The sequence below is a fragment of the Anarhichas minor genome, unplaced genomic scaffold, assembly GCF_050575085.1.
Source record: "Anarhichas minor isolate MPS153535 unplaced genomic scaffold, ASM5057508v1 ptg000003l, whole genome shotgun sequence".
NCBI lineage: Eukaryota > Metazoa > Chordata > Actinopteri > Perciformes > Anarhichadidae > Anarhichas > Anarhichas minor.
Window position 1 is genome coordinate 12,085,356 of NW_027466449.1, and position 24,116 is coordinate 12,109,471.

The 24,116-nt window shown below is 41.1% G+C and overlaps 1 protein-coding gene across 1 annotated transcript; it reads left to right on the forward strand.

Moving 5' to 3' along the window:
* Positions 1-5,607: 5,607 nt before the first annotated feature.
* LOC142956603 (uncharacterized) lies at positions 5,608-24,005 on the forward strand. The gene is made up of 12 exons (XM_076098265.1): positions 5,608-5,924; positions 9,395-9,456; positions 10,070-10,285; positions 10,983-11,105; positions 14,117-14,173; positions 14,565-14,666; positions 16,462-16,473; positions 17,773-17,775; positions 19,987-20,079; positions 21,231-21,303; positions 21,542-21,637; positions 22,323-24,005. The coding sequence occupies exons 1-12, from the start codon at positions 5,792-5,794 to the stop codon at positions 22,493-22,495; spliced, it is 1,143 nt and encodes a 380-aa protein (XP_075954380.1). The 5' UTR covers positions 5,608-5,791; the 3' UTR covers positions 22,496-24,005.
* Positions 24,006-24,116: the final 111 nt, after the last annotated feature.

Sequence of the window (24,116 nt, forward strand, 5' to 3'; positions counted from 1 at the left end):
TTTAAGTGTGTCGACAAAAAGGCATAAAAAGGGAAAAATAGTGTGTTGAAAAAAAGTCATAAAATGTCAAAATATAATATCTTGAAAAAACAAAAAGTCATCGTATAGTACGTCAAAAACCTCACAAATGAAGTGAGTTGTTGTAAGCTGGTTTTGAACTCAGGCCACTGAAACGTTTAATTTCATCAATTGACAAAGTCTCAAACTGGTGAGCTAATTCAGAATTCCAAAGATTTTGTATGTTGAATCGAACTCCTCGTAACATATACATCATACTGTCAATAACCCTCGAACACCAACATTTCCATCAAAAATATCCATCATATAGATCAATCAATCAATCAAACTACATACAAAAGTGCATAGGACTACCAATGCCTTACAAAGAGACGGCTGTACCAATGTCTCCACAGCTGGGACTGGTAGCGTGTGTAGTACTAAACCTTATGTTTGATAAAACCAAGATTTCATTTTTTCCGAGTGGTGCACAATATGCTCTAGAGTCTCTAGACAGAGACATCTTCACTCCATCTGTACACATACCAAACCTGCGTGAGAGAATGTTTGCTTGTGCATTCATCCATTGCCTATAAATATCATCAGTCATCTGTTCTTTAATAAAATGAACAAGATATTTGACCTTATCACAGACACCAACATTGTTATCAGACTATTTGAAGTCAGGGGATTTGGACATTTGTCCTCTTTGGTTCTACAGATCAAGACAGCACTCTTACTGGCGTTGTATTTGATATCACGCTCCACACCATAGACAGTACTTCTAGTAAGGAGCTGCTGAAGTATAGACTTGGGTTTGAACTAAAGTGTTTTTAACGTAGTAAAATGATTTCGGGCTACTCTGAGTTAAACGGCTTTCATCTGCGCAGTTTAGTTTCTGGGAACTCAGTCAGATCACATCTGTTCCGGCTGTCTGTCTGGTCCGAGAGTCCGCCTCTGGTTCCCAGAAAGTTCAAATCTGACCCGTCTCCATAACAAAGTGTCCAACACGCATGTGGGACGTGATGCAGGGCAGAGCGGGGCCTGATGGCCCGCAGCAACATCATGGCCAAGGTGTATTTACAGGTGATTATATCAGCTAATCGGTGGATTACAGCATGTTGAGTCCACACAAGCCCCTAAACTGCGGAGAAAAGACAGTGCGGTCCTGTGGGATTTTCAGTTTAATCTGCTCCCAGAATGGGGCGACCCCTCCCGCTCTCACATCTGGCCCGTCGGGATTTACTGTTGTAATCCTTGATTTTAAAACAATTTTATTATGCTTTATCGCTGATACGCTGGACTTTAATTATTAAAATGCAGCTTTCTATTTTAGCAATAGAGTAATTACACATCCTTGTTCTATTAGCCTTTACTAAGTAAGTAATGCGGCTGTGCCACAGTCGGCTGTAGTCGCATGGCGGCTGAAGGCCGGCTGCAATGCCATCGATTATTTCCAGGTATGTGAGGTTTTTGCTATACCTGGTGCATTTAAACCAAGCTACAGCTTTAAGCTTTAAAGTAATTCTCCAAGATTGTCATTTTGGAGAAACGGAGATAGTTGACCTTTTAAGAATATATAAAGTGCAACGTTCCCTTCTTGTTTACGTATGTTAACTGGGCACTTCTCTGCATGATGTCTGGTGGAAACGTACACTGCATACAGATGGGGCAGAGATGGGGTTAACACCACCTGCTGTGGCAGATGTCAAAAACCATGCTGTAAAAAATGTACGATTAACACAAAAGGGGCACTTTGGCAAATCCTGATTATAGGAGCACTTTCATTTATTAAACTCTGCCAATCCCCTGTACTCTTTTTGACCGGGGATTAAAACCAGGTAGACACCATTGTCTATCTAAACAATCCCTCTTTAAGCTCTGGCGGTTTCCTGGTGCCCTGGCCAGGCCCGGCTGGCTGGTTGCCTGCCTGTAATCTCAGTAGGGGCTTATAGGTCGCTACAACCACTACACATTCCCATTCATCAACATCATCCCCTTTAGAAGGGCTATAGGTGATTGGATTTAGGACATGTTTTACAGGGGCAGAAAAAAAAGAGAACAGCGAACTAAAGCGTGTTTACAAGAGCGGTGCTGTGAAAAGGCCCATGGACGAGCGACATGTCATATGGAATGGATAACCCTGTGAACATCTGCCCTCGATCAGTACCACACACTGCCATTAGACTGGTGGCTTTGACCTTCACATGGTGCACAAGAACATCTGGCCCTTTTCTGTCTTCATTGACCCCTAAAAACAGCATTAAGCAGACAAGTAGCCACAGAAAAAATCCATTTGGGATACGTAAAGCTCTCCGTGCAACACAGAGCTGACAGAGTCAGTGTTACAAACTGTTTTCAACTCGTATCCTCTTTTCAATCTCTTCTTAAAACTCACTTCATAAGGCTTTTTCTTAACCGATGGTGTTTTTTTTGTAATTCTCTAAATTAGTTTTGTTTTAAACATTAACACATAACATGAATGAACAATCTTTATATGGAGCCCTTATTTTCTTAAACAATTGTGAGTAAAGTATACTGGACATTTAACAGAAAGAAGATGAACTTGTCGGAGCTCTCTGGTGGACAGACTGTAGTGGAAACACTGGTTACAAATTGCCTCAGATCTAGTTTAGCATTTCTGTATCACAATTTTCTTGTTTCATATCGTCCGACATATACAGCCGTTTTATCTGCGATAAGCTAATATCGACCTGGCTGATTTATTCGTGTAACATACTGAACTGGCTATTTAAGGTTTAAAGCATCACCTCAGGTTAGTGCACTATTTCTACATCTTCCAGTGATGGAAATGAACTAATTGCATTTACTGCTATACTTTACACATACTTTACCATTTTCTATTACTTTATACTTCAAGGGAATATTGTACTTTTTACTCCAGTACACGTGTTTGACAGGAGTAATGATTAGTTACTTTTCAGGATAGAATTTATTGTTTTTAAAAATATTTTTTCAGATAATGATAAGCTTACAAAATACAACACATTGTTAAAGATAGTACCAGTGGTTCAGAACTTCAGAAAGTTTTGTCACACTTCAGATGTCTATGAGTTGATCAACCTCTAAATGTCTCCGCTGGTTTCTTTTAAATAGCTGTTTGAGGCTCAAATTGGTAAAAGTGTCCGCTGTTTCGCAAAACAGTCAAAGATAAGAGAAAAGTTCAAAAAGGACTCCACGTCTACCAGCTACATTAGTAAAACAATCTAATGATCAGTCGCAATTTTCTGCAGAATGAGTACTTTCAGTTTTAATACTTTAGGTACATGTAGCTGATAATCCTTCTGTACTTTTATTCAAGAAGGATGTAACATGCAGGACTTTAACTTGCAATGGAGAATGTTGGTAAATACTTTTACTTGAGTAAAATATCTGACTACTTTTTCCACCCTAGGTCTGTTTGGATGCCTCGACGCTATTGAATAATGGCTGCTTCCTCTGCTTGTCCCCCCCCCCTCACAGTAGCAGCAAGGTGATAATGTATTGCCAGCTGCTCTCTGGCATAAATTCATTTCACAAAGACGTGGCATATGTTAGAGGATCAAATGTCTTTATCCTGGTAAAGGTTGTGTTGTTTTCTAAATTAAAGGAGCATAAGGTCCCACTTTCACGTGACAATATAAACCCCTCACCTCAATAATTGTATCAGCTTATAAGAAGCTTACTGTAATTACAATATTGTCTTTTTAGAGCAGCAGCCTAAAACATGAAATACAAATCACCCATTTCTAAATTAAATGGAAACTCGTTCAAAGAGAAGATATACTAGAGGAGGACAGAGGGTTTAACGTGTAAGTCCAGCACATTTAATATTTACAGCACAATCACGCAATTAATCTGACAATGTGTTGTGTGTCTAATACCTGAACTGACTGGCCCTCCACCATTATCGCTGGTGCGCACAGGAAGTGGAGAAGCAGGGAGCGGGAGTTTAAAACTCCTGGTCTAAATGTATGGTGGCCCTGAGAGCTCAACGCACTGCAAAATAAGAAAACACATGCAAATAGACACACCACAAGCAAATTAGGAAACTTCTCCACCGAACCAAAGCACTTATTGATGCCATTTGTGGATTATGATGTTATTAAAGATGGCTATCGGTTATTTAACTTCATAAACCACAAACTATGGCAACAACAAGCATGTCCCAGCAGCGAGCATCGCTTTTGTGTCCCCTGTAATCAGTTTTCTTTCGTGAGCTTCTCTAATTGGAGTGCTTTTTCCAAAAGCTGCGTATTCTGTTTTTGTGTTTCAAGTTGGTGTAGATGTTTCTTAATTTGCTTGTGTTGTCTCTATTTGCATATGTTATTTTAATTTGCAGCGTGTTGAGCTCTCAGAGCAACTTTGCCAATTGCAACTCATCATGCAAAGTTAAATATCTGTACCTTAACTAATTGCCTAACTGTGATAATCCAAAAGTCTAAAATAGAAAAGAAGACCAAAAAATGGGGCCATGTGCCAAACCCTTCCCTAAATGTTTGCAATTTAGTCAACTACATAACAAGGAGAACTTGCAACGAATGCTTTTTAGTTGTGAGACACATGAAAGATATAACAAAGTCCAGTTAAAGTCCAGGGCTGTGGTCGAATAGTGCTTAGGAATGAAATGACCCAGAAGTATCTACTGTAAGTAGCCGCCATGATAAGAGATGTTTGAATTCTCTAAATGCTAAGGAAAGGTGATTCAATGCTTCCTTTATTACCTCCTTAAGTAGATAATTCCACCCCACAATTCCTTGCGGCAGCAACATTTAAAGTGACGTGGTACAAGGTAATCTCCCAAGAAGGTGTAAATGCACTGCAATTGTTGGATGAGGCCATGTTAAACAGAGTTGAAACACAAACAGGTTATGCATCAAGGCCGCTCCAAGGTCTGTCTCTGAGTCTCTGACATATATACCGAGGATAACACACAAGTGCGTTGGAACAGACTGATTTGCATAAAGTCTGGACATCATTTGGATCCGTTTCTTTGATAATTCGTTCTGTCAAGGCTCATCTTATCCTAATCTCGGAAGACGTCATGGTTGCAAATCAGCCTACGTATATACTGACGTGAACACAACAGATTTACTGTCGACCCTTGACGCCCGGTCACAAGTAAACAAACAGATGAGATAGCCATTAAGAAAGACAACTAAGACACTCAATGAAGAACACAGCTGAGAAAGCTTGTGTGAAGATTGGTTCATAGGACACAGACTTTATGGAGCCAGCTGCTTAGATTACAGTGGCTAAACAAAAACATTAGTTAACCTTTAATATCATCTTATCTTTCAATCATGATGATACAGTAAATAAACAAACTCCACCTTCACCAGCTGCAACATTACAAGTAAAATACACATGAATGCATCACTAATTATACCCCATTAATAAATTGGTCCTACACAATATTCAGAAATGGACCATTCTGCATAACGAGTACTTTCACTTTTAGTATATTTTGATGCTAGTACTTTTGTACCTTCACCTTCCCCATTCACCTTTTTGAATGCAGCGTATATTACCATAGCAGTGCTATAGTACAAGGTAGTAAGGCTGAGGTTGAAGTGTGTAAAATAAGATGCTGGGGGTCTTTAAAGGGTTAACAGGAGGAGGCGCAGCAGCGGGCAGCTCGTCTGGGTGGAGTGAAGTTTAGATGCGTAACGTTAACAAATTAGCCAAGAGGACTGCGTTATGGCTGTGTGAAAAGTAGCCTTCCAAGAGAACCAGAGACACCGTTTCTGCAGAAACTCGTCCAGGTCGCTACAGAGAACAACACTGAGCTGAGATGAGCGATGTGAGTGAAGAGTCGCTGCTGGATTACTTCTACTCCGCCGGAGGCAGCTCCGGCAGAGTCAAAAACGCAGACATACTGAAGACATTTAAGCCCTTTATTGGCCACAGTGACTTGCAGTTACGTGGTAAGTAGCGAGTCGTTGTCTCGTGGATTCAGATAGATGTGAATATTAACCCAAAAAATGGGTGGGGGTGGGGGAGGGGGGGGGGGGGATGTGGTGCAGTCGCGCGGCATCAGTTACTACTCGGTACTGTGAGATGGCACGAATATTAATTCACCCCAGCGCTCATATTACTCGTAGCATGAATGTATTTAAACGCAGCATTTCAGTCAGCGTTGATAAAAACGGGGTTTTATGTCCTTTCGTTGTTGCTCTGTTGTTCAGCAGACATCTGGTTGGCATTAGAAAGCCCCTCCAAACATCTACAGCTCCAGCAGGAATTGTGTCATTTCCTCCCCCCCCCCCCCCCCCAGGCCACTTTGAGCTGCCTGGTAACTGAACACATGGACCTGATCCATCCGACCCATCACCAAAGAGCACAGTGTCGCATGAAGGCCCTCGTGGCTCCTCAGACACAGCTGTGGTCCCTCAGCACAAAAAAGAAAAATGAGGCATAAACTCGCTTTTTTTCCCCCCCGCACGATTGCAGAGATTAGCTGAGTACTCCTATATTTACTGTGTGGCTCTCTGCTGTTCCCCTCCGCCCACCTACTGTACAGATGCTTATGCAACCGTTATGAATCATTGCTAAACACCAAGATTCCTCTCATATTTGGCTTCTTTAAGACAAATGTTTTTGGCTTAGGTGTTTACACCTGGCTCTATTACAGCCCTGTAATAAATCCCGTCCATTGCCTCACTATTTGACTTTAAAAAGAAGCAATAACACAAATCTTCCTGTTACAAATGAGTTGCACTCAGGAGTTTTTGCAGTTGCAGACTTACTTCGTATTTGTCGTCCTTGTTTTTAAGCTGTGTGTCTGTTTCTGTGCACATAGTCAGCCAATAACGCTGATTCTGATATGTCCAGTTACTTCACTTAGAGCTGCAATGAATAGTCAAGTAATCAATAAGTTGATGGACAGACCATCAATTGGCAGCTGTTTTGTTAGACTATTTATTGTTCCATTCATTTTTAAAGCATTCATTCATTTGAATGGTTACAGGTTCTCAACTATGAGAATTTGATGCTTCTTTTGTTTTCACAGTACATTAAATTCGGGGTTTTTTGGACTGTGGGTCGAACAAAACAAGACATTGGGATGTACATTTTCACCCTTCTGATATTTTACACACCAGATTTAACTAAGCAATGAGAGAATCATCAGAATAATCTAAAATAATCTTAATTTGCAACGCTAATGTTAGAAAACCTTAGATACACATTGCTGTGTAACTAAGCCAGTTTGCTAACTTTTCTCCTCTTGTGTTACTGTCCCACTACCATTAGAAAATGATTTATCTACAGAAGCAAAACAAAAAGTAAACACATCGTACTAAGGATGCACCGAAACTCATGTTTGATAACGGGCCGATACTGACTTAAATAGCTGGATCGGGTATCGTGACAATGGAGCTGATCTATACAATTACATTCCATGTATATATATATATATATATATATATATATATATACTACATATATTATATACTGGAACTTTATTTCCGCTTTAGGTTTTGGCCAATTGGTAGCTGCATTGAAAAGGTTTCCACTTGAATTGTAGTTCCAGTTCATTTTGGGAGATTTTTTTTACCAAATTGCTGATGCACTAATTATTATTTTAATTATAATTAACAATTAGTCAATTCATATCAATCTAGTTATTTGTTTCATTTTGCTTTTTATAAAGTTAGGAAAGCAATATTGAGGTCAAGCCTGATGTTGCGTTATACATAAAAAGAATGATCCCAGTTACTTCCACACAGTGAGGCAAACAGCTTTCCAATTACTGGTCAGATGGGTGCATCCGCGTATCGTATCTCACCAGGAGTATCTCAAGTCTGCTAACGTCAGCTAACGTTAGCCACCAGAACAAGCTGTTGGTCACGCCAGACCAAGGCAAGGCTGTGACAGCGTGCATCAGCTGAGCAACATTGTATTTTACTGCTTATATAAATTCAACTCTTTCATTTGCGTTCCCTCTCAGAATGCAGGACTGTTGTACAAACATGAGTTCCCATTGCAACCCTTAAAAGACAAAGCACACACCACTGACTAATGTCAGATAGCTTTTGGCCCAGAAGACAAATAATGAGCTTGTGATGATTCTCAACTGTACTTTTACCTTTGGCACCGCCTGACATGCAAACATATGCCAACCTCCCTAAATGATTATCCAAAGTGACCTTGCGTAGCCGTTGCGAGCGCTGTCCAGATGCGATGTCAGCACTGCAGTTGTTCACAGAGGTTTAGAGAGCTGCCTTTGATACTCTGCCATCTGACATGTCTGTCTAATTACAGAAGTGCTTCCCAGACATTTGAAGTCTGTCGTAGCGTGTGGTTGCAGATGTCGACGTCGTTATTGTGACGATAGTGTTTTAATCACGATTAAGTCCGCATGCATGACGGGATGTAGAACCTCTAATGGGGTTGCTTTTTCATCCGATCGGAAAACTGGGGCACGGTGGGAATGTAGCGGGGTTGGGAGGGGGTGCGCACACACATGTGTGTGCGTGTGTGTGTGTGTGAGGTGCTTGTTTGTGCAGACCTTTGGCTAATAAATAACTGGCACGCATACTATGTTACTCACTTTTGGCAAGCAAGGAATTCTTTTGTTGGGACAAATGTAAGTGGCTGCTTCCTTTGGATTTCCTGTTGTTGTTGAGCGAGAGCGGTTGCATCTATCTCACCACAAACTGCTCTTTTCCGTCCACATCAGGAAAAGGAAACACTCCAATTGTCCCCGAGCTGCATGCCCATGTACACCTATATGCATGAATGGAATACCTACGCCTGGAAAATTCCTTCGCTTGTGTTGCTCGACATGGGCTGCTTGATAATCAGCACAGTCAGCTCTTAATCACAGTCTGCTCACCGGTTTAAACAAAGGGAGATATAGCTTTATCTGATGATGTCTATATCAGCTTGTCAGCTCTATAGTTTGTTTAGTTCCCACAGGAAAGATTCACTGGAGGTCTAAAGTAACTCAGTGTGACGCAGTGTGGATCTTTGCTGCAGGGGAACCTCTTTCCTCTCTAGCTTGGCTTGCAGTGTTTTCATTGAAGCAGCTGTTCCTTTGCAGTGTGAGCTGCATGTAGCTGGGTCAGCCCAACGTATACTGGAGGAGCAACCCTCCTTTCTCATTACTCTCACACAAATCTGCAAGTCATCCTGCAGACTGTAGCTCACCGACCAAACGTCTACTGTAAACAGACACCCTTACATTCTGGTTGTTTCTGGGAATACTTAGTGTTTTATAGTAAATCAAACTGAATTCAAGCTCTTTTCATTCCTTCCTATTTCTGGCAGAGTCGGTGCAATTTATTTTCGCCCCCCATTTGACATTTGTTGGAGTTTGTGTTTTACTAAATGCGATAAATTAGAAGCTATATTTAGTTCTCCGTTTTTCACAACAAATATTTCCCCCCTGCAGCTAAACACAGAGAGGAATTCAAGCTCATCATTGACCGAATCGCTGTGGTGAAGTCAGAGAATGTGAGTAAACTATTCAAATATTTTTTTACCTTCTGTGGAAAAAGCTCTGCTCTCATGTATTGATACGTCAGCAGTGTGGCATTAGCTGGAATACGTATCACTTCCATTAAAAGGTTGTTGTTCTAGCGTAACTATCATGACTTCATAAGGAGTTTTTACAGAACCGTTTGTACCCACTGGTTTCCCCCAAGGGACTGCAGCTGCAGCTTTCATTTTCTTAGAAACTATTTTTATGACGCATTTTCACATACTGACAAATTTAAATCAACACTTTGTTTCACTTAAGCCCAGAACTAGTTTAAGCACATTTTATGTTCCGAGTAAATAACATGACTTATTAATTGGATTTAAAAGGGAATTAGAAATATGATGTACAGCAGTATCTTTATTTCTTTCCACAAAAAGAGTTAAATTACCTAAGAATGCATAAAATCACATCTGTTCCTTCCCTTTCATTACAAAAAACAGAATCTCTGAATATCCAAATATCGTTCCATTTCCAAAGTTTACCTTCAAGAAACACATAAAAACACACAGTACAACCCACATGACTGTGTTTTGTTCCCCTTCTTTTTAAAGGCATATTCTGCTTATTGACTCTTGTTTGTCACAGGGCGAGAAGTATCTGGTCCTGAAGAAGAAATATAGGCAAATGCTGCATGAGCGAGATGCCAAACATCAGTGGACGGACGGGGACGGACAGAGACGTTCGAGCCCAGGCAGAGCTCCTCCGGCCTCTGTACAATGGGACGCGACGGACGCCTCCACTTCTTCGCCTCAACAACAGTATGAGCCGATGTCATGTGAAGAGCCCGACGGTGCTGCAGAGGTGAATTTAAATTCTGATCGCTAGTCTTTTCTTTTCTATTTGTAGAAACTAAAACTGTGGGACAAGCTGGTATGATTGAACCACAACTCTGGGTGCTAAATTACAAAATTGCTGAATCTGCTATCACCCCCCAGCACACAGTGTTTACTCTCTATGTGAATGACGCATTTATTTCTAAACAGGGCCATCTTTGTTAGTGTCCTCTGCCTTTTCCCTATTCTCTACATGTCAGTGTTTAATGAGGGTTGACACAGAGAAGTACTGTGGGACAGACAAATGCTCTGTTACTGAGGCACATCTAAGTTAGCCAATATGAGAACAAAGGGAAAGTCAAAGGGCTTATGTCTTTACATAAAAGGCAGAGCCTTTTGAAACTAATGCATGGAAGCACTTGACACTATGTGCCGGTTTAATGCACAATAATCCTCTGGAAGTACTTTTTACATATTGTTCCTTCAATAAACTTGAGCATTTAATCATAGATTTGAAAGATTAAATGTATTTTATGCTGCCGGTTTAATGTTCCGGCACAGTATTTGCTCAAACAGGCACTAAAATAAACATTATTTATCGACACGCTGATGGTGCAGGGAGGGGGGAAGAAAGGAGCAAGCAAAGTGCCAACGCTGTCCGTTAACCTCAGCCAGCACTTGCCACGGCTAAATGTTTATAGCACGTAATGTCTATACTCCTGCAGGACCAGCAGACAGGAACATCCTTCATGCAGAACGCTCTACTGCAACTTCCTGCCATCCCAACCCAGGAACCCTCGGCGCAAAGCTACGGGGACGATGAGCCGGACAAAGATTCGGGGTCAAAGGTGACAATTTGGCCGATTGAGAGGCAGTGTGCCACTTGCTGGCACTCGCTTGCCCATTTTGCACACTGTTAATTATGTGCACTGCCACACTTACAGTGTCAGTGACTGTAGGTGTGCGTGCTGTGTTTCATTTCTCAAGCTGCATCACATCTTTCCTGGCCAAACGAGGCTGCAAAAAAAGGCAGAAATATGATGCGGAGCTGAAAAACGATTAGTCAAATAAAGGCTTTGTTAATCATCATTTTGCCCATGTCGGTTTATAGTAATCGCAGCCGTCGTAGTACAGTACAGATATGAAGACAGCAGGTAGGCCCCTTGTTTGTCACATAAATTCATAGCATAGCTGTGTTTGTGACTTGTGTGTCATTTTTTTTATTCAAACCTTTATGGGTCTGGAAATAATGACCTTGTAGTATAGCTATACGCTCACTAGTTTGCACCTTTTCATTATTAAAATTTAAATTGAAACATTGTTTTATTACATTTGACTGTAAATGCTCAGAGGAAGGACACAACTTGCCAAATTCAGTACAGTATATCATTTCACTGAGTTCTAGGTCACTCTGGTGGTTCCTCTGTTACCCACCAGGTGGTGCTAAGTAAATTACCTGGATTTGTAACCGACTGCAGTATGTGTTGAATTTGAGTGGGAGGAGGACCCAAGAATCTGCATTTAAATTAAGCCCTCTGTTATTATGTTAAGCAGCGACATGTTGAAAGTCATTAGAAGGAGAATAATCATCTGTATCCATTAAAGAGATTGAGATTCATCCCAGAGAAAGATATGTGTGGCTCTCCCTGATGGCCTGCACAATCGGCAGATGAAATATGCTGAAGTGTGTTAATATAGCACCAGCAATCAGATTAAGTGTGTTTGCTTAAGGTATTAGTCACAACATTGAACTCTGTATTTGGGACAGCCAGTGTGTTGACAGTTGTTCCCACATTGAGAAGCTACCTGGCTGGTTTCGCACACTATTCTTAATCACAACACCTGAGGCTGCAAGCTTTGCTCCTATTCATAATATCGCACTCCCAAATGCAGGATGACGCTCTGCGGCAGATGAACCCCGGTTCCTTTAACGCTTGGTTTTAATCAGGAGGAGAGCAGCGTCCCTGTCCTTGTATTAGTTTGTATTGTGATCAGTGAAAGACAAGAGCAGCTGTGGGCAGTTTGATTTATAATGAACTCAAATTAGAGCCCCGACATATCTGTATTGGGACATATGTACAAATAAATTGCAGTGCATGAATGCCAAAGATATTTAAGGAAGTTTTGAGATGGTTGTCTCAATTTCATAATGTAGTTTGTCCTCCAGAAGGAGAAGAGAAGTCTATTATTGGACTGAAACATGTCTAAAACAATTTAGGGGTCATGTAGAAGGAAAAAAAAAGAATTTTCTAGCTGTTGCATTTGTAAAACACACGGGGGGGGGGGGGGCAGACAGAAAGGTACACATGGTAGATCACGTTGCTGTTACCATGGGGATCCAATGTAACTGACATGAATTCAAGCTACAGCTACAGTTCCCTGCGAAGGACGGACAAAACTTTCCTTTCAGCCGGTGGGAGCAGTTTGACATTCATGGTTTGGAGGGAAATATCTTTTAATGGATTATCATGAGGTTTCACACACACATTCCTTAACTTTTAATAACCATCAGGACAAAAACAAGTGTTCAATTTATATACAAATTGCTACAAGATTATGACCAAATTCTTGTAAAACTGATGACATTCCCATCTGAAGCGCAAGTATTAGAATGCTTACACACTGAAACTAAGATGGTCGACAGTACCTGGTAAACGTCTGTATTTTAGCATTGTTAGCATGCTAATGTTTAGCTCAGTACAGCCTCACAGCTGCAGACTCTTCTTTAAAATCGTACAACATTAACTTGAGCTAATTATGCGTGGTGTGTTGTGAATCAGTATGAAATGTCATTATTGACTTAGTGGTCAGCTGATGCCCCCCCTGCACTTTGAAAACTCTCGTCAAATTAGTTTTGTTTTTTTAAGTACAATTTCATTTCAATCGATTTCTACTCCACAGGCTCCACAATGTCCAAGACAAAACAACCAGGGCTGTAGCGATTAGTCGGTTAAGGATAGATAATTGATTAATGATGCCATTTATATTTTAAGAAAAAAAAAGCCAAACATTTGTTGATTCTAGTTTCTCTGTTTTAGGTTATTGTAAATTAAATACAAGTTTTTAACTGTTGGTCTGACAAAACCTTGTAGAGATCACCTTGAGCTATGGAAAATTGTGATGCGTCTTTTCTAATCATTCAAAGACCAGACGAATAATTGAAAAAACATCTGGTAACCCCTCAGTCGTTCCCTTCATGCCCAACGATGTTTTTAGTTATTTTTAATGGTCTCCACCAAAAGGGAAAAAAAGGACGCGCCAGAGTGGAATAGGCTGGAAAAATACAATCCCTCCACTTTTCATGTTCAGTACACTGACGTGTGGCAGTTTGTGCAAGAGACTTGAAAGGGCCGAGTGTTTTAACATCATGTCTCTGTGTGATCTGAGAACAATTTGCAATCAAGTCGAGGAAAAAGAAAAAAAAAAACTTGCATAAATCAGCCAAAGTGACACTTTTATACATCGCTAGATGTCTGTGTTCATTTTTGCTCTCTCCTCTTGGCCCATTGAGACTGAAATGGTGACAAAAACACATGGCCTGACTGTAGGCGTGTTGTTTTTTGGTTAATTGGTAATTGGATTGTTATTCATTACCCCTTATGTGTGAAACCGGCACCTTTGTCTCGCTGCCTCATTACCTCTCTGTCTGTCTGACGCCCTTCGGTCACGTCTCGTCAGCTGGGAAACATCACAGCAGTGTGACCAGTGCGTGAAAATGGATGGATGTGTGTGTGTGTGTGTGTGTGTGTGTTTGCACCATGTGATGCTGGATCTTGCCGTGTGACTATTATAACTGATGCAGCACAGTCAACTTTTTGTCACCGCTGAGTAATAGTCGTGTGTTTTTCGTGTCTTTCAGTCCGAATCCGAGCAAGACGAGGAGTGTACGGGCAGCATGGGCTCCGCTGCTGTCGCTGTAAGTCATTTTCCTTCCTCTTCTTTTATTGTTCTTATTACAAAAGGGTTAGGGGAGTTACAAATGATACATTTGATAGACGACCGTTGGGGTTTGGTCTTGGAAACGTCACTACTCGTTCCCTTTAAACCAATAACAGAATTAAAAGCATGAACTGCTGACCTATGTGCAAGTGTGATCATGGGTGTCTCCCAAATGTGTCAGTTGGCTGTGACTCAGTCATTTGTAGGAAATGGATTTGAGGTTTGTAGCTTCAGCATTATCAATAGAGCCCACAAAAGGATGTGGACAGTAGGGTGTGTGTGTGTGTGTGTGTGTGTGTGTGTGTGTGTGTGTGTGTGCGTGCGTGCGTGCGCGCACATCTGAGCTCTCCCTCCCCTCCCTGTGATAGCTGGATCCTATAGAGAAGGAGTGGATCTACTCCGCTGCAGGTGCTCGAGTCCCTAACCTCTCTCATCTGCTCAGACAGGACCCCTCGCTGGCAAACAAGAAGGTAACGCCATGGACCCTAAATGAACGAGGGATCTTTTTGGCCATCTGTATGTGGTAATATCGCTATCGCAAAGTCTGACGTGGCAAGAAACACGGCAATCAAATGAGCTTTAAACCCAGATCAAGGCTATAGCCAAATTTAATTAGAAGCAAACAACGAGGACAAACGGAAGAATTATTACCCACTGGTGTCGAGCCCATTCAGAACGTGCCTGGTCGACACCGCACTTCATTAGGTCCTCAGCAAAACACCCCCGCCAAGTCAATCGGATGAAAATTCAAAAACAACAGACGGACAGAGACTTCTTTCATTTCAGTTAGATAAATTGTCACATGTCTCTCGAGGGGCTGCTGCAAGGCATGGGCCAGAGACAGGAGGCTAAATCATTGTGGCATTGTGAGCTTGTCAACGTTTTAAGAAGATAATCAGTAAAAAAAAACACACAAACTGTCCTTTAAATGTTTTGTAAAACTCTTCAGGAAAGTGAAAAATGCTTGTCAAAGCTTGGTGTGTTTCGTTGCTCTTTCATCCCTATTTAGTTTTGACAACAATTTAGATTATTTAGTTGTGATAAAGCATTGAGTAGTGCCCTCTTCAAACAGGGTACAGACCTCATTTTGTAGTGATTCATTCCTACTGAAGTGTATCCAATGCAACATTGTAAAACACACAGCCTGTCCGTGTTGTGGCCCTCGCCTTGCAGGTTGTAGTGGTCCCTCGAGAGCCTCATGTCGTGAACATCCATCCCAGTTCACAGACTGACCTCTACTGTACTAATTACAGGTACGCTCTTGTTTCCGGTGCAACAAGTGACTTGTACTGACATGTCAGGTATGTTCACCTTTAGTTTAACCTGCAAACAAAGGGATTTAGATAATCCGGCAAAGCTGTTGGCTTGTATAGAAATAAAGGCCATTTCTGGAGAAGGACCAAAGGACAACTGACTTTTTAGGCAACTCAGGAACTTTAGCTGCATTTCAAAGCAGAGGATTCAGGGACTAAATTTAGTTCATACACTAACGCTTCACGTACCAAAAAAGTCCCGACACCAACTTTTACAACTTGAGTACGGCTTCATTCACAAAACACAGAAGTACGAGGTGCCTCTAGTATCACCGGGACATTTCTCATGATGTTTCTCGACATAAAAACAACAGTTATGTTCAGATCCAAAGAATGTGAACGAGAGAGACAGTCGGGAGAGCTATACGATGAATGAGAGGGAGGGAGCAGCAACGAGAGGGAGAAGGGGTAAAAATATAAAAATACAAACATTACTTGTACGGTCTAAAGTTGAAATAAATAACTGTCATACTCAGATCATTGGTACTGCGGAGGGAGGAGCTTTTTGTCTCCTTTCATCCGTTTAAAAATCAGTGTCATGCAACAGTACAGAGAACAACATGATGCCGAGTCTGTGTTTTTGTTTCTTAATGTGTGAAAATGTATTTTGTCCGCACTTCATTTGTCTTCAGTCTCATTTTCACGTAAACAGGGACTGTTAAGTTCCTTTGGTTCAATACTTTCTTGCCCTGTTGGACTTTGTTATAGCGTTGTCAGTCTGTTCCCAGATCTAATCAATCACTCTGGTGGGTGCAATGTTATCAAAACTGATAGAATTAATTACCAAAACAACACAAATAATAATCCTTCAATGTAAGACGAATACAAAGTGAACAAACCTGAAAGTACATTTTCTATAAAAAAAAAAACTCAAACTGTTTCATGTGGTTGGATACATGGTTTCACTAATTTATGCTTTTGTGTCTTTTTTGTTGGTGGGGGGTCGAACCAGGACTTTACCTCAGTGAGTATTTGATATACCAGCTACAGACTGTAGATGTAGTTATTAACAACTGCTCTGTTATTACATGATTTTTGTCTGACTAAAAGCTTCTCCTTTTTTCCACTTTGGCTCTCGACACTGTGACTACAACCATCCTTCTCAGGGGGTAAGTTTCATCATAGAGTAATAACTCCCAACACCCACTGTAGCCTGTTGGAACGGACGCTCATTTGCAACTTGCGTTCAAACCGACCGTATTATTATCTCTGCGTTTCTTGATCTCTCATCTGTGATGGCGTAGTTCAAAATGCACAATGACGCTCGCTGTGTTTTGCTTGTATAACTTTCACAAGCTCATTCTGCCGAGACCTTTTTCCCCTTAATACTATTCTGAGAACCCTGTGTTGAAACATCCAGATCATGCATTTCAAAAGGTCCACTATCAAACGGATTATGAAAGATAGCTTTTAGCTCCTGTGCCCCCCTGACAACCCAAATCCTTTTATTTGTCTCCCTGTGCGCTTAAGAGATTTGAGCTCATGTTTGTTGTCCCTCCCCTGTGTCACAGTTCTCACACTGCCCTGTGACCATGGCAGACCACCTTCTAAGAGTAGCCCTAAGCCTCTGCCATCCACACCCGGACAAGATAGCACGGCCGCCATTGAAGTGTAGGGAGAAGATGTGTGTGTGGGAGGGGGGGGGGGGGGGATTAAGGAGAGTCTTAATGCCGCACAAAGACTTCACCCACTTAAAGATAATCTGAAAGTAATAGAGCAGGCTGGGATTAATTGTAGAACAATGCAGGTTGTGTCCCTGGGAAGGTGCTAAGTCCCCCTCAGGCCTCTTTGATGTTCCCTTTAGCCCTCAGCCTTTCCCTGTTCTGAGAGGTGGATGCCTTTCCAGAGATAACGCACAGAGATACCGAGAATCACAAGAACCCGTCTTTAAAACCAGGAGTCATATATATTTGATCTGAATTCTGTCATGTCCTCACTTTGCTCAACAGAAGTTGTGCTAAGTGTTCCAAATACCAGGCTTTAAATCACATGTTTGACCAGGACTGAAGGGATTACTCTTCATCCTGGGAGGACTTAAGCGTTTCCTGCTCTGACCAAATGTTTGTTAGGTTTAGATGATCTCATAGAAAACGTGTGAAGTTGCTTAAAAGTGAAGACCGGTCAGAACACCTTAGACCTCACCGAAGCCAAACACGTCTCACTCCAAAGTCTAACGCTCTTCTTCTTTTTTTTTCCTCTCTCCCTGCTCTCCTCGTGACGTGGGCCTTCGTTCCTGCTGTGACGGACTTCCTCTGCCACACAGTTTGTAAGTACATCATTAGCCCATCACTCCTCTCTGCCTTCCTCCACGTCAAGTGTCAGGCACACTGGCCATTGTGTCGCCTGTTGATGGGAGTCCCTTTTTGGGCCACCACTTCCCTCACTGGGGAGCGCGTGGCGGGGACAGGGACGTCCCTGAGTGATTGGACAGGTGGCCACCCCCAGTGGGCAGGAACAGAATCGAGAGGCGCAGGACGGGAAGACGCTGCATCCTGTTCGGCCTCGTCCATCACCCCTGCCCACTGGGAGGCCTGCCGAGCCGCCTGTCAAACAGCCCTTTGGCCAATCTGTCTTGAGATGTGACAGGGGACAGACAAAAGAGCTGGAGATACTTGAGCCAGACAGCATCTATCACAATCTGTCTCCCAGACACACGGCACTCGGAGGTGCAGCTATACCTATCGCTCCCTCAGTCCCCTCAGTGGGTACAAGCAGACATTTTTCTCTCGCCAGCTGTTGGACAGGCTTGTTGTGCTACGCTTAGCACAATTAGCAGCATAGCTTCTAAACAAAAAAAAGGACCTGTGTGCTGTTCAAGCGGCGCGCTCGCCCCAGTTTGTGCCTCTCATGTGTTATCATCACATTCAAAATCACCGAGCTAAACATCTGTTTCCCTGCTACATAAATGCCCGGTGTTGTCGTTTAACAACACTTACAGCTGTTCTGAGGGTATTTTCCAGAATCCTCAAAGACTTTTCTAACCTTGGGGAGGAAAAGAATATTCTGTCCTCAGAAAATCTAATTTAACCAGTTTCTTGGCCTGCAACTATATTTCTGGATCCAAGTAGCCGGAAAGGACTTTTTTGTACAATACATGAAAAATATAAACCCATTCTTTAAAAAAAACTCCAGTAAATTCTTTTGTAAAATGTTGACATTTCGGTATATTGAATATGTAATTTCCAGATGTTATCTTTGTTTGTGTTTGAAGAGTCTGAGGATTCTGGAAACAGCTCGAGTACATCTGTAAGTTCTGTGTTCTTCAAAGATTGACAGTTTGTTTTTTTGCAGATGCTTAGCTGTGCGACTAAGATAATGGTAATGCACGAGAGGCAAAAACTAGGGCTAGCCCTCAATTATGTGTGTCCAAAAAACACTCACGAGGTATTGTTTCAGCACGCTGTGGAATCAAACAGCTTTGCTATGAAAGTTATGATTGTTTTTCGCGCTTACCAGCACATTTCATACTGCGCACGTGGCAGCGTTGAAGTCTGAGGTTGATTTAAAAGTAGTTTAGGACACAAACAGACATATTTTTCATTAAGGACAGTATTTGAACAAGGTGCGTATCTGTTTACAAGATTTCCAATGTTATGTGCATTTACTTTGCGTTGATATTAACTTGTTTCAACTGTTCAAAATCTTTGCAAAGAAAGAGACTTCTCTTCTTTTTTTAAAGTTCAACATTGTTGCTGTTGGATCTCCACAACTTTTCAGTAGCTAAGAAAAGTACTTTTCATCTCGTCTGATCGACAGACAAAATAAAAAAGAGTGAGGTTATAAGGTTGCCATCTATCCACAGTCACCATGTCATTCTGATGGTTACTGTTTGATTCACTGTGTTAAGGGTCAGACTCAGAAGGGGTGGATGTGGTTACTTTGCAGACATCTGCACTTACGCTCTGCTTTCACCTGTTGACAGCCCATAATTACGCAGCTTAAAGAGTGTAGGAGAAACTGTGGAGATCACAGTTCCAGTCCGACAGGTGGATGTGGTTTGCATGTGCTTTTTCGGTGTGTGTTGTACATACATGTGTCTATTATTTTCACATCTTTGCATGTGGACATGTGGGTGTCGTGTCGCGGGGGCCCATGTTTTCCTCCTTGACGTGTGCTGACAGTAGTGCGCTGATGTCTGGGTGGGTCTCCACTCTGCAGGTCACACTAACATCATCAATCTTCCCCCGGGTGACAGGCGGCTGGGCCCCCCCCAACTGTGGGCACAGTGCTGTGTTGTTTTGTAATTAGGCTCTGTTAGATGGCAGGAAACCATCTCTCCATCCCTCCCGCTCTCCATCCGTCCACTCCCCTCTGTGCACAGCTGGCCTTCTGCCCTCACACGGCCAATAAGAAGCTGCCCCGCTCAGCTTAGACAACTTGTGATGATGCTAAAGCATTTACCATGCCTGCTATCTTCTGTAATATTGTCAGAGGAAGTGCATTTTATGAATGACTCTTCTTTCCTTATTGCACACAGACAGCTCTGCACTGGGCTGCCAAACATGGCAACAAGGACATGGCTGCTCTGGTGGCTAATGCGGGTGCTGATGTCAACACCAAATCAGTGAGTGCATTTTATTTTTATTATACATTTACTATATATTTTTTTATCATTACAGGGACACTCACGCTATTTAGTATTGGACATTGGTTGAATATTTGAATTGCATTGCGAGTAGAAATCTGCAACGACTGAAGTTCTTTCATTACCTCGGACCAAAATGTACACTTACATCAATTTGGCGAACAAAGTGACAGATAAGCATTTTCTGTCTTTAAAGGCAAATATACTTCACAATAAAATGTAATTATTTACATTATGGAGATCTGCATTTTGTCCCCAAAAGGAAGGCGAGTCCCCACAATGTTACTGGGTAATAGGACTGAGCGATATGTAGAAAAATCAAACATCACATTATTTCAACACACCTCGATACCGCTGTTGTTACGATCGTGGATGGTTGACCATTGGTGTTTTTATAAAATCTTTACACAATGTAAACAGTAAACTATATGTATTTGCCACAATGCCGTTTGCTTTTCTGTGCAACATCACTGATTTATTCATGGTGTTCTTCTTTCTTGCAGCATGTGAGTATCCAGGTTTTTTAATCAGGAAGTGATGGGTATGTACAGTAAGTTGTTTGATTTTAACTTGAAACAAAAAGGACAGCAACATGGCTGCTGGTTTCTTCTTCTGTGCCCCTCAGTGACATAATGCTCCTAAATGATCCAGCTGTGCAAATGTATCACAGCAGCTCGTGTTGTCGGGCTGCGGGAGTACTCCGCTAATAAATCATGTAATGTCATGTTAATTGTTTCCCCAAACAGTGCGTCTATATGCCAGCATGCACAACGCTAGAACTATGCAATTTTCAGCAAATTACCAAGCAATTATGTTTTTATCATTATCTTATGTTTCCATAACCTTTGCTAATTTGTATATTATTTTCCCACATTGTTTTCATTGGCTGTGTTTGGGCCTGGGAAACTCTAGGGGGTAGGTACTAAACCCTTCCACACTTCTCCCTCTGAACTCAACATAAAGTCAAAATGTCAATTCATTTAAACTGCCTTCTTTAATGTGTCAATGAGGCGACTGTACAGGGTGTGTTTGCATGCCACGTCATATCACCACTGTCCCTAAAATGAGAATAATTATGAAGTTCATCATACAAGTTTTAAAATGTTCTTGATGCATGTTTTCCTTTTGTTCTGCAGGGATATACGCCTCTACACATTGCAGCGTTACATGGTCATCGGCATATTCTAGACCTGCTCATCGTGACATATGGTAAAAACTGCTTTCATTTAACCAATATAGCACCGCCGTTAATGCACAATAAAATACATGATTTTACAATAAAGTGCAGTCAATCAGTTTAAGAGTGACGACTGGGTAGTTTAGTTTACCTTTGGATCATGAATTGTCTCTTAAAGCTTTAGGTGAAAGACGTCAGTGAAGTAGCTATCTGCAGTCTTCCAAGACTTTATTCTCAGCTTTCAGAGATTTTTTTTTTTTTTCTCATCAGGGGCCAAAGAAAACTTAAGGGACTACAGCGGCCATTTTGCCGGCCATTATCTGAACATCAAAGAACCAGAGGGTCCAGAGGAAGACTGCGACCTGCGTGAGTGACTCTTACTTATGCTGCTGTATGAAATGTTAAGAGTTAGATAAACGTCTTTGAATTGTTTTGTCTTTGTTAAGTCTGAAGTATAACATTTAAATACATTTGTAAAACAAAGTAAAATATGCTGTTTTTATTTCAAAGAAAAAGTTGATCAGTTTGGGAAATTCACTTACTCGCTTTCTCTGCGAAAGTTAGAAGAGAAGATCAGCACCATTGTTATGTTTGAACGCCAAATTAAATAACAAGATTAATACCGCTATCATATCTGTCTGCTGATTACAACGCTATACTGCCAGCAGCTGGTTAGCTTAGCTTAGCATAAAGACTGGGGGGGGGCAGCTACCCTGGCTCTGCCAACAAAACCCACCTACCAGCACCTCTTCTTACCTCTATTCATTATTTTACTGTAACATATTGCACAAAACATTTCTGAACAAAAGTATTACAGATTCAAAAATAACCAGCGTCTGAGCCTTTTATTGCACACATGAGATTAAAATGATTAAAATCAGCGAGGTGTTATTATTATTATAATAATTATTCTGCCACAGTCTTGAAGGGCAGCTGTAAGTTGTGCAACAACCAGATGTCACTGCGTTTGAAAGTGATATCTCTTAAATGTAGTCAATGGTAATCACAAGCTTTCCCTAATCGTGTTTCCTTTTGTTTCTTGGAATCTCAGAGTTTCAAGTGACTCAGGCCAGAGAACGGAACAGGAACAGAAAGTTGGCATCGTTGTTTCACTCCAAGAAAAAGTGGGGCTCAGCAGAGGAGCTGGCCCCGATAGAGGAGGAGAGGACGGCGTCGCATCAGCTCGCCCTTCCTCCATTCAGACCCAGAAAATTCTCCCGCTGAGAAAAAAAACAGACCCCGGGGACGATCTCTGTCTCTGCTAGGCCTTCTACACTCACGCATCCACTTTGACCTTACATGCATATATATTTACACACATGAGGTTAACCTTCATGTATGTACAATAGAAGCCTAATATGTGTATATTTGTTATGTACACACATACACCAACATTTAAACCGTATATACGATATAAAGACACGATCACACCTGAACAGCTCATCTATGCTGAACACGGACGCTTTAACATTAAATAGGAGGTGTTGCAGATGATGCTTTGCTTCTACGTGTATTAGCAATATTTATGCTTATACCATAAAAGTATTTCTTGAAGCCTTTACATTTGAATGAATGTCGCTATATGTTACTTATGCCTTACAATTTCAAATGAGCTCAGGCCACATGGATTCTTTAAGATCGTCGTCGCCTTTTGTTTGCGTTAAAGACGACGAGTAGACGATAGGACTGTGAAGATGTCCAGATGATCCAGATTCACTCTCAGTGAGGAGTTAAATGATGATTAAAATATATTAAAATAAGCAGACTAAACTTTTTAATAAAGACACTGGTTTGTGTGTTTTGGTCTATTAAAAATAATTTGTACTTGCTTGACATTTTCCATAACATACCACAAGTTAGTTTATATTCATGTCAGTATGGCATCAGACTCAATTTGCAGATACCTTCATTTTGTATTGAATTAATAATTATAAAATCACAATTAATCTGTCAACTAAGGGATAGAACGAAAGTTTAAACCAGCATAAACCTCTACAGCGTTTTAAATATTTTATCATTTTTCTACAGTCCCTTATGACAATGAAGTATTGTTGATTGTTCAACTCCAGCAGCTGAGTTTGTGATGCAATTGAACCCTTTGCATTTGTTTTCACCAAGTTTGTGTTTATTGCTTATTGTTTTTTTTTTCCAAGTAGCTTGTGAATATGCAGCGCTGCATGGCAGCAAAGTTGTATTTCTCCGTGAATGAATACACCAGCAACAAACCCTGCTCAAATATTTATGAGACAATACATTTACGTTGACAGAAAAGTGTGTTAATCAACATAAAGGCCAGTCCATCAATAAAATGTTACATGTTTGTTGTGATTAATTAGCTATTTCAAGGAAGATTCAGTTTCAAGTAAATTGTCAAACTGTGTTTAAGACAGTCGCTTCTTGGAAGGAAGCAAATTGGTGTAAAAGGTAATGCTACGCTTTGCAACTTTGTGAGTAAAGTGTAGTTATTGGGCTACATACAAAACCATAAGTGTTAATCTGAGCCCAGAGACATGTCAGAGCACCAGAAGGTTCCAGACAACATTTTCATCTGCTGTCAAAAGATGCTCATTGTAAGTATTTGTTTATAATTCAGTGCCATTGTAAGAGGGAGTCGTGTATTTTCAAGCTAATTGTTTCATCTAAACAAGAAAAAAAAAAACTGCTTCCATTACATCTTTTGCACAATATTTATATCATGAAGGTATTTTGGTATTAAACTATATTTTATATCAAACTGAATATTTGTGCTTTATTCCTCATTCACACCGTTTCTGCTCCGGCATTGTTCACTTTGAACACAGTTGAAAGTCATTGTGCGTCTACTAACATCAACCTCCAACCTCTG

Coding starts and splice junctions, on each gene's coding strand:
- LOC142956603 (XM_076098265.1), top strand. CDS start 5,792: ATGAGCGATGTGAGTGAAGAGTCGCTGCTGGATTACTTCTACTCCGCC. Junction 10,286..10,982: donor AGCCCGACGGTGCTGCAGAG/GTGAATTTAAAT, acceptor ATACTCCTGCAG/GACCAGCAGACAGGAACATC. Junction 11,106..14,116: donor ACAAAGATTCGGGGTCAAAG/GTGACAATTTGG, acceptor CGTGTCTTTCAG/TCCGAATCCGAGCAAGACGA.